This window comes from Elgaria multicarinata, chromosome 3 (genome assembly GCF_023053635.1).
Source record: "Elgaria multicarinata webbii isolate HBS135686 ecotype San Diego chromosome 3, rElgMul1.1.pri, whole genome shotgun sequence".
In the NCBI taxonomy this organism is placed as follows: Eukaryota; Metazoa; Chordata; class Lepidosauria; order Squamata; family Anguidae; genus Elgaria; species Elgaria multicarinata.
Genome location: NC_086173.1, coordinates 104282112 through 104293450, shown reverse-complemented (window position 1 = coordinate 104293450; position 11339 = coordinate 104282112). Strand labels below are relative to the sequence as shown.

At 44.2% G+C, this 11339-nt stretch overlaps 1 protein-coding gene across 2 annotated transcripts in view; it reads right to left on the bottom strand.

Annotated features, from left to right (window-relative positions):
- Positions 1-2849: 2849 nt before the first annotated feature.
- The window catches only part of TWF2 (twinfilin actin binding protein 2), a 66610-nt gene continuing 58120 nt past the window's right edge, over positions 2850-11339 (bottom strand). For both annotated transcript variants that reach the window (XM_063121134.1, XM_063121133.1), the window contains exons 6-9: positions 6086-6211; positions 5776-5926; positions 4145-4266; positions 2850-3502 (exon numbers count right to left, since the gene is read on the bottom strand). In XM_063121134.1, the coding sequence (XP_062977204.1) occupies positions 3335-3502; positions 4145-4266; positions 5776-5926; positions 6086-6211 (567 nt within the window). In that variant the 3' untranslated portion in view covers positions 2850-3334. The remainder of the gene's footprint in view (positions 3503-4144; positions 4267-5775; positions 5927-6085; positions 6212-11339) is intronic.

Sequence of the window (11339 nt, the reverse complement as noted above, 5' to 3'; positions counted from 1 at the left end):
TGCTCATCTGTGGATTCACTCACGTGGGAGAAACCCTCTTGATAATGAAGTCACAGAACATGTGAACAGTGGTCATCCCAGACACACTTTAAAACGAATAATATGCTTCATCTGGGAGTCTCAAAGAAGTGTAACCTCTGGGTCACACTGATCACTGTTCAAGGGCTTCAGAATGGCAAATGCTCTTCTGGTGTCCCTTCTCTTGGGCCTGTAACACATGCTCTTAAAAACAGGTAGACTTGAAGGGACGGAGGGACAGAGGCACCAGTCTGCATTATCTCACCCCCAACAACAAACTTTTGCTGATTTACTGTGTCTCACAGTGGCAGTGAGGTAGCCCACAAAGGAGGGCAACTGTCAGCCACACATGAAACACAATTGTGTGATACAATTAACTTCAAACACAGAATTCCCTCACAGAATTGTTGCCTCAATATTATCAAGGGGGGGGGGAATTGGGGGAAAGGGATAAATCAAATAATTCAAAGAGTGTAGAGTTGTCAATAATGATGGTGCTATATGAACAGGAGTTGGAGAGGGGTGATTGAAACTGTGACACAGAAAATTTAAGGGCCCTAATCCAGATACTAACTTTTCCAGAGAAAACTGCCATTTTACCATTTCAATCTCTGATTATGGCTTGACAGTTTGGGATCTGGTCATAGAGAGGAAAAATCAAACAGCAGATTTTACTATGCCTGGTTGAACCTGGATCCTGCTGGCTGGGTTAGGGCCAAATTTTGAACCTAATCAATATCTCCTTACTGCTACATAATTGAAACAAGATGTGCCCATTTCTAAAGCACTGGAGGGGGAAATTCTCAATGTTAGAGAAGAGACCGTTCCAAATCCTCCCAACAAACCTTTCAATGTGAGCACACAACCTCGAAAGAGAATGGCGGGCGAGCTAATATCTAGATTTCTTCTCTGAAATGGTGGTTTGAATTTAAAATGATAATCAAAAATAGATACCTGAAACTGCTCTAGTGCTTTGAACTTGGGAGAAACCTGCCCTTCGTTTCTTGAACTGCAGACCACGTTTCTTGAACTGCAGACTACTTCTACCCTGGGAATGAGCAAGCTAGAGCAAATCCAGGCTCTTTCCTTTACAACCATTACAACATTCTTTCTTTGCTGCTTCAATTATCTGGTTCTTCTGCAGACTTCAAAAGAGTACACTGACTTCATAAAAAAAGAAATAGGAGGGAGGGTGGGGCAGGGAAGAAATCAAAATTCAAAGCCATCAAGCTAACACCACACAATTGGCTCTGTAAAACAAGGCTTATAGTTTCAGGGTAGGGCTTTTGTTTGTTTGCTTGCTTTTCTGCATGAGATACAAAACAGACCACTAAGAAGCTCCCCAGGTATCCGAAGGGGAATTTTAATCATGCACATCAAATTCAGTGACCCCCATGGAATGAACACATCTACTACAATGATTTTCAGAAATCCCCAATCTGGGTTACATTCATGGCTTGAGCCTTTTGTGAGTTGGGTCAGTGGCTACGTCTCCTCCAGCCTTCAGAGCAGATTGACAAGGCTCCTCCAAGCCCACCCACCCACCCCCGGCATTTCAGCTGCCCCCTCCATCGTGATCTGCTCCAGTCACCTCCGTCCATAGGAAACATTCTCACGGCACCAGCTGTTCCTTCCTTCCACCTGGTTTACATGGATCTACAACAATCACTCTTGGTAAACAACATCTATCACCGGGAATGAACAAGCCTATGGGGCAAAGTACATTCTGTGAAGAATACAACCCAATCAGTGTGCAGCGGCCTGTGAAAGTGCCAGTGTTCCCTTGGCTTGGCAAAGCTGTGTTATGCAGCTAAGGAGCTGTCTGGTTTTGCACGGTAACCTGCAGCATTGGAATATGACAAGGGGATGCAGTTGCTGGGTGTCTTGATCCTGGAGGTGGACAGCTGCCTGAGCAAACGTATCACTGGACCAAGCCCAGCCAAATGCTCCATTTGGAACCATCCAGCTTGAGAACAAGCGGCTCAGGGACGAACCTCAATATCTCCGTCAGAAAGTCAGAGCAAGATCTCAGGAAGTCAAGGCAGCATTAGGCCGTAAGCCAATGCAGGGGTTGGATGCTGGTGTGGCAAAGCGTAACAGGACTACCCACGGCGGTCACGTGGAAAGAGCCGCAGCCTTGAACTTGGTAAGTCAAAAAGCCACCAACAGGAACTGGGCAGGGATTACACTTCCCAGTCTCTAATTGCCCTTTTCTTTTCTTCTCATGAGGCTGTACCATTAGGCAGTGAGCCATCAAAGCAGGGCAGGGTGGGTGGAGGCTGTAGACCACAACACTGTAATTAGCCAAGCGCTCTCCAATGCATAGCTTTATAAAAGTCACCAAGAGTATGGTGATATAACTCATTTTAGATATCCAGGCTAGGCCTATGGATTTGTGATGGAAATTCCCTCTGTCACCACAAGTAAGGCTGGATGGTGAGGCCTAGAATGGGATGAAATTCATAAATGAAAGGAGAGCCGCTCTCAGGAGCCCTGCCTTCTCTTTAGCAAGCAGCTTTGTTCATCCAAATCACACAAACTCTGCCTTTTGAGAAAAACCCACTAACCTCTAGCACCACCACCCCACAAATCCACAGGCTTAAGCTAAACAAAGGGGGGGGAGGAAGAGAGACCCCGCTGCAATGTTAATCCCTGGACCATACCCCATAAGCCTCAAGTGAGTACTGGCTCCACTGCTCGGCAAACAAGCCGCTTTGGTAAGGGAATGGCATTAATGGTATGGAAATTCCAAAGGCTACGGATACAATTTTGTTTGTTTGTAACAGGGCAGCAAGAACACCCAAGAGAGAAAGGCTACTTGGGGGTTAAGATGTGTGTGTGTGTGTGTGTGTGTGTGTGTGTACGCGCATTCAGTGATGGGGGTGCGGTCTGCTTTTGGCATGAAAGCAACTCCCTCAGACAAGCGGTGAACGAAATTCTTCGAGTGGTTCAGATCCCAAGTAAACCAGGTCACAATGCAAAGCAGTAACAGCAGCATCTGCCTTTAAAGGGTATTCCAAACTAGAACAATTATGGTTCTCCCCCCTCCCCTCCCAAGATTTATACAACAGCGCAAAGGGGAAGAGAAAACAACACCCCCTAGTTCTCCTTCTCTGCCCCCCAGATTCTCTCTCTCCCCCTTCCCCTAATGGAACGAGGTGGACATGATTCTGAAAGAAGATGTGTGGAGGGAAAAGCTCTGGAGCTCAGTGGACAGGCTCAGAGGCAGAGAGGCGGATTTGGTTGGAGCTGCAATGCTGGAGGCTGGCCGGTGCACACAGCCCCTGCCCTGACCCGTCCTCCTGTCCATCGGGGCTTAGCTGTCGTCACCATTCTCGCCTGGTCCTTTGATAAGCCGCTTCTGTCCTCTTTTCCCAACAGGCCCCTTGGGCTTGGCAAAGGCCTGCTTGAAGGCGTGCTGCTTGGGGTGGACCTCGTCGTACAGGAACTCGGCGGTCAGTTCCGCTCCATCGTCAATTTCAATCTGGCACAGCAGGAAAAGGAAGTGCAGTGCTCAGTAAATACAATATTAAAACCAGTTCCAATTACAATAAAAGCAGTGGCCACTGAGACATCCAAACCCAAATTGTTTAGCCACTGAGGCATGCAAATCTCAACTGAGAGTGGTACCTCCTTCTCCTAAGGGCACACACCTGTAACCTCCTTCCCCATCCCCTCTTTTCCCAAAAGTACTCCTATCTCCCTCCACCCCTACCTGCAAATCCGCCCCCCAACTGTGCAGCACTGCCTCCAAGCAGGAATCCTATTTGGTCTCCAGGATCTGGGCATGATGTCTCCCCATTAGAGATTAAGTGCTTAAAGTCTGCTAGGTTTTCCTTGTTGCCCATGCAGTTTTGAAATTTTCTTCAGCCAAGATTCCACCATTGCTTTGCGGGGCACCGACTTTAGGTTTTGAGCAAGGCACTACCGTTAGGTCACTACCCTGGAACAGTGGAACAGTTCTTGCTCCAACTCAGTTACTGGCTCCTGAATAAGATCCTCACGAAAAACCTTCACCTACTATCCCATCACTCCTTCACACCATTCAGGACTTTTAGCGTCCAGCTCAAAGGAACAGGACTTCCTTCTTCAAGGTAAGGTTAACGGACAAGAGGTCACGGTTTACCTTCTTTGCAATCTCTAGGCAGAAATCTTGCTCCACAGAGTCAAGCAGTCGGCTCTTGCAGCTGGAGTACAGCATGCGCTCCTTGATGCTACATTTGTAGCCAGGCATGGAGTAGACAAACACTGCAAGGAAGAGAAAGGAGGGTCAGCCATCCCTGGATCCCAGGAAGATTAATACCATAAAGCTATGGGGAGCAATTGCCACGCATGCAACAAGAGTGTTCACAGAACAGAGGAAACGCATTCTAGAGAGTGCAGAACATGAAGCCTGGACCAAGCCATTGCAATTAAACAGCTTTTTGTTCATGTACTGCATGGTTCTAAAGGTACTGATTTTAGTTATATCCCGGAAGCCTTTGAGCATGGTTTGGGCACGAAAGCAATATTTTAAGAGCCTTCTCCCAGTCCTGGAGGAATTGTATTAGTAAATATGTATCAGCAGAAAAGAATTAAAAGGTACATTCTCATGATCCCCACATTTATGGATAACAGAACCTGCACAGGCAGGAATCATTTTGTACACTCAAGAGATTAACTCTCAAGGGATTAAACTGCTCATCCCACAGGGGCATGGACAAGCTCACAATGCTTGTCAAGAGTGGGGATGGGGGAGAAATTCGTTTGGTTTGCATTTAATGCAGACTTACCTTGCATTTCCCAACTAATATGAAATGTGGAATGCAATTATCTTTCCATTTTCACACTTTAGTTCTCCAATCACAAGGTACATATAACAAATGCGTAGATTAGGAGAAATGTACACACTAATGAATGGATTTTTGTATACATCTCACCTAAAATATGCATTTCTGTACACATTTCTTCATATGCACTGGCATACATTAGGAGAAATGCATATGTATTGTCAAGGGCCAAGTTCCAATCTGGGAAAGGTTTCAGGGACCATATTCCAATTGTGGGAGGGGCCAAAGCAGAGCCTATTCAGAAGTAAGCAGGACAAACCTTCACATGTCTACTCAGAAGTAAGTATGAATGATTCATTCAGTTTCAGCAGCCTTGCAGCACTTTCAAATAGCATCCCAAATACTAAGCCTCTGCATCTGTACTTGCAAGTAAGCAGGGCAAGCTTCAGTACGTCTACTAGAAATAAACAGGGCAAACCTCTGCAGGGCAAACGTCAGAAGTAAGCAGTAGCTTCCTCCCCAAATCCCATCCCCTCTTCTGGCCGGGAAAGCTTTTATCTCCAATCAGCAGAAAGGGGGCCTTTTCAGTGCTTAGCAGGGAAATCTCTAATTAGCTGCTGATTGGAGATAAGAGTGTTTCCCTGTCATGAGAAGGGACAGAGATTGGGAAAGAAGGTGGTGAGCCAGATGCTTGACCCACAGACTGGAGGTTCCCCATGCCTTTCATATGCATTTCTCCTAAAGTCAGCATGACCCTACATTAGGAGAAATGAATATTAAAACACATATGCATTTTTATTCAGACTTTCAACCCCAATATTTGCAAGCTGATGCAGAAACAGGACAGAAAGAACTAGTGCTTCAAAAAGTCTGAAAGTTGTGGAAATCGAAAAAGACAGATCCGTCCATTCCTAGTAAAGCACGGAAAGAAATTCTCGCCTGATTCTGTTTATTTAAAAAAGAAGAAATATCTTCGCCCAGAGCTTACCAACTGACTCCAGATAATCTCCTTCATGAGAGTGCTTATACAGAAAGAAGTGATAACGGGCAGAATCCTGAGGAATTCTCTTAGGCAGGTCCGCTATCTCTGTGGCATTTGTATGGACCAGGTCTATGGTCTCCCGCTCCAGGTCCAGCTTCTGTTTAAACAAGGCAAGAGGACACACTTCAGAATAACATTTGGATTGGGATAAACTGCAGGGACACCAACGAGCCTGGCCTTGCGCAAGCTGGACTCGGGCAGAAATGGAAGAGGCAATCTGAACAGCAAGCTGAAAAGCCTAGGCGTGGCTCCTTACCAGCTGGATGTAATTGATTTTCTTCTGTTTTAGTAACTGGATGGCCTGCTGTGCTTCCGGCTGCAAAGGAAAAGCCAGTCCCTGGAGCGTCTGGTGTTTGCTTTCTACGCTGATTTCAGTCTTGACCTGGCAATGGAAGGGGAAACAAAAAGAAAACAGACGGTGATGAAACCCAGGAAGTAGAGGAGGAATGAGGATGAGAGAGATGGAAGTGACAGCAACACACAAACCATGCCGTTGGTTCTCAGGGCACTCACAAGCTCATGAACCCTCGAAGGAAAGTGGCTGCCACAAAGGGCTGCTCTTACGGAAAACAGCCCTTGTAGGCAGACCGAGAAACAGGGGCTTCCAGCGGGCTCCGGCCGAGGGCCAAGCAACACATAACACGCAGCTGCAGGTTCCTTTCCTCAAGGTTTCTTTACACAACGAGAAGCAGCTTTGGAGGCTGCCGGCGGAAGGAGGGACACTGCTTAGTTCTTTCCCTGCTTCCCATGGCCCAAACGAGGCTTTTCTTGTGCAAACGCGCCCCTTCGTTCACAGAAATGTGTGTGTGTGTGTGTGTTAGTCTAGACCATATTGTCTCCCACTTAGCAACCCTCTTATGCTTTCCCACTTCTTCTTTTTTTCCTTACTGGCAAAAAAATCTGTTAAGGGATAAAAGATGGAATAGTGGTGGTTAGTGACCGGTCCCCTCCATCTGGAAGCACCCCAGGCTGCTGCTTCACTTCCCCCAGAAGCTGAGAGAGCGGCACCTATGGCTACTGCCTGATCACAGCTCTAAAATAAGGGCCCAGAGAAAAGCCCAGGGCCTAAGGTATTCTCTTGCACTGGTGGAGGCCTCCAAGACTCAGATCTCAAGGCTGAGGCAGCTGAACTTACAATGAACGCCTGAAGTGGCCCAAGGCCTCACGGGATGAAGCAAAGAAGAGGAAGTGATTCTGGACAGGACTTGCTTTTTTATTTTTATTTTTGAATGGCTCGGAAAGCTTCGACTATTGGGCAGAACAGAAATGGAATAAATAAATATTTATTGACCGGGGGGATTAGCTGTAAAGAAAAAGCATTCCCCTCCTTCCCTTTTTTTGGTCAAGCATACTCTGTATACTCCATATAAAAGTATCAGTTGAAAACAAAATTGTTTTGATCTTTACCCACCCACCCCCATGCCCCCTATACATACACATCCCTTTGTACATTCTCCTTGGTTTTTAAATCACAGGAGTTTATCGGGCGTGAGATTTATAAGAAAGGGGGGGAGCCTTCTCTGCCTAATTATAAAATTGGTGAATTGATGCAATAAAATGTATATTTTCTTTTAAAAAATTATATATTCTTAAAAATGCTAAACCATTCTGGCTACATTGGTTTACTAACGGAAACAGACTGGCATGGTCTATTATAACTCAAAAAGGAAATGAAAATGAAAATTTCTTCCTGAAATAGCTAATAGTAGAAAAACAGCCTTCTAAGGCTCCACAGAATATGATCAGGGAGGAAATCATTAACTTTTAGTTTCATGCTTTATAGAGGAGCAAGAAATAGGTCACACGCTTCATTGAGTAACTCTTAATATATCACTTTCATTCTTGATAGCCAGAGTGAGTGCCAGAATCTACTTTTCACCAAGGGACAGAAATATCACTTTCCACTGTATGAAAAATTTGCATTTTTGTTTCTTGTTTTAGTTATCAGAAGTAATTTCAGTTTCACTGAAATGTTATGCACTCCAGAACTCTGAAGTAGTCTTCATAGAATTATAGAATAGTGGAGTTGGAAGAGGCGATCAAGACCAACTTTAAGGTGCTGGAATCCACCTTAAAGCATCCCTGACAGATGGCTGTCCAGCTGCCTCTTGAAGGTCTCTAGTGTGGGAGAGACCACGACCTGCCTAAGTAATCAGTTCCATTGTTGTACTGCTCTAACAGTCAGAAAGTTTTTCCTGATGTCCAGCCGGAATCTGTATTTGAAGAGTGCTATCATGTCTTCCCTCAATCTTCTCTTCTCCAGGCTAAACATGCCCAGTTCTTTCAGTCCCTCTTCACAGGGCTTTGTTTCCAGACCCCTGATCATCCTGGTTGCCCTCCTCTGAACACGCTCCAGCTTGTCTGCATCCTTCAAGTGTGGTGCCCAGAACTGGATGCAATACTCAAGATGAGGCCTAACCAGTGCCAAATAGAGGGGAACCAGTACCTCATGTGATTTGGAAGCTATACTTCTATTAATGCAGCCCAAAATAGCATTTGCTTTTTTTTCAGCCACATCACACTGTTGGCTCTTTTTCAGCTTGCGATCTACAATTCCAAGATCCTTCTCGCTTGTAGTACTGCTGAGCCATGTATCCTCCATCTTGTAACTATGCATTTAGTTTCTTTTTCTTAGGTATAGAATTTGGCATTTATCTATATTAAATGTCATTCTGTTGTTTTCAGCCCAGCACTCCAGTCTATTAAGATCTCTTTGAAGTGTGATTCTATCTTCCAGGGTATTAGCTATCCCAACCAATTTTGTGTCATCTGCAAATTTGATAAGCATTCCCTGCACCTCCTTGTCCAAATCATTAATAAAAATGTTGAAGAGCCCTGCGGTACCCCACTCGATACCTCACACCAGTTTGAGAAGGTATCGTTGATTCTGTAGCCAACTGTGGATCCAGCTAATAGTTGTTCCATGTAGCCCAATTTTAGCTAGTTTGCTAATTAGAATATCATGGGGCACTTTCTCAAAAGCTTTGCTGATGTCAAGATATATTGTCCACAGCATTCCCACAGTCCACAAGGGAGGTTACCTGATCAAAAAATGAGATCAGATTAGTCTGGCAGGATTTGTTCTTGACAAATCCATGTTGGCTTCTAGTAATCACTGCATTGTTTTCAAGGTGCTTACAGATTGACTTCTTTATAATCTGCTCCATCTTGGACTCCTTTTCTCATTAGACTCACTTGCCATGGGACCTTACTTATCATAGTTCTGAGTTGATTAAAATCAGCTTTCCTAAAATCCAGAGTACACGTATGGCTACACTCAGCTTTTGATTCCTTTAAAATAGACTTGATTGGCTATTAAGTGTTGCTTTTCTGTATTGTTCATCAAATCCCAGTTCCATTCTGTTATAGTTTGGAACATTTAAGTAAAAAGAAAAAGATGTAGTATATAAAAGAATATAGGATTGACACAATTAAAAAGACTGAGCAATGGAATACCTGAAAATACTATTATGTAAAATATATTAAATTGTATTATTCATTAAAGATGAGCTACCAGACAATTTGTAGAAAAATATTTTATTTATATTTCATTGGAGTACTAATTTCCATGATAAATTCCAATTTTAAACATGATTCCCCTTTTTGTAATATAGAATTATTAAGACCCCTGAGGGCACAATCCTATGCATGTTAGATAGAAAGAAGTCCTACAACTCCCAGCATTCCCCAGCCAGCATGGTTGGCTCAGGAATGCTGGGAGTTGTAGGACTTTTTTCTGTCTAAACATGCATAGGATTGGGCTCTGAATTAACAAGGAAGTCATATGACAAGAAGATGGAAGTAGAGCAAGTGGACAGTTTATACCATGAAATGAAGTGGACCTCCCAAGGACCTGTACTGAGCCTAGTGCTATTTAACCTCTTCAAAAGTGATCTGTAGTTTTAGATGAGCAGTGAGTGGCCCAGTTTGCACATGATACTGAACTATTCCAGATGTTCAATAGGTACAAAAGTGGCAACTGAGTAAGTGTAAAAGTAATGTACACTGGGGTAAAAATCCCACCTTCCCATGTACTCTGACAGGGTTTGAACTTGAGAGACTAAGCAGGGAAGAGATCTTGGGGTTGTGGTGATTAGCTCAATTAAAATGCCAACTCAAGTGTTTGGCAGCTTTGCAAAAGGCAAATTTCACTGACAGGAAAGAGACCGAAAAGAAAGCTGCTAGCATCATAATACTGTTATAGAAATCCATGGTGAGACCACATCTGGAATAGTGTGTACTATTCTGATCACCCTCAAAAGAATATTGTAGCGCTGGAAAATGGTGTTGAAAAGCGCATCTAAAATGATCAAGGAGCTATTGCAACTTCCCTACAAGATAAAACTGAGATGTGTTTTAGTTTAAAAGAAGATGACTAAGGGGACAATCGTATAACTCGCAGCATCCCTCAGCCAACCAACTGTATTTGACATTAAATGTGCAATTGCATTTAATGTGCATTTATTTATTTTTCTTTTTATAATAGCCACACGGGTGGGGGGGAATCAGGATCAGGACCATGGCATGTGGGGGAAAGGAATTAAACTCTTTGGGTAGGGTGCAACTAAAGCCCTATTTAGAATAGACCCACTGAAATGAATGTGACTTAAGTTAGTCATGATTAACTTTTATCCCATTTATTTCAATGGGTCTACTCTTAAGTAGGACTTTAATTGGAGTCCACCCTTTGTGCCTGCTACAATCCTGATAATTTCCCCTTCTTTGGCCAATAGAAGCTTCCTTCCAGCAGCTAACAACAGTTCTGGGGTAGGGACATTTTCATGGGACTGGGACAGAGGGATAATCTTTCCTCCCCATGAGCCATGATCCCAATTCTGATGCTCCCATGGTGGTAATTTATATTAGCCTGGGGGGGGGGGGGATGGAGACAGACATGTTGAATACAATCACCCATTTAGCCTCACTTTTAGTTTGGCCCTGATTTCTAACTAAACCAGGGTGCTTTTTGGGGGGGGGGGGCAATTTTGCTTTTTTTTTTAAAGCCAAAGTTTTCTCTGAAGCAGTCCTAGTGTTCAAATGGGGTTTACAAGGATTTAAAACGGCAGCCAGAAGACCACACAAAAATCAACTTGGGTCAGAATCGCCAGGAATGGCCTCACTCACACATTATACAGCTATTTAATAAGTTCAATTCTGGCCCACAGTGTAGGGAATCTTTTTCCAATCTCAAATACATGAATCTTTACTACACAGTGGCTTTGGCTCAGTTCAGACAACACGTTAGTCAATGCAGTGTGAAAACTCCACTCAATGGTTGAGTTTTTAGGGGGTACTCCCCACTCCACCATTGTGTGACTGTGGGCTATTGTGGAGTTGAGTAAAATCCATTTCAACATTTAGTTGACAGTTCCTCCACCCTCTCTCCTCCCCCGATCCTCCCGATGGTCTCCCATCAGCCATTGCTGCAAAAAACCCAATCCCAGTGGCTCTCCTAGAGCGGCACTCACTCCTTTCGCCGCTCCTGCCAGGGAACTCTGTTGCATTCAGTT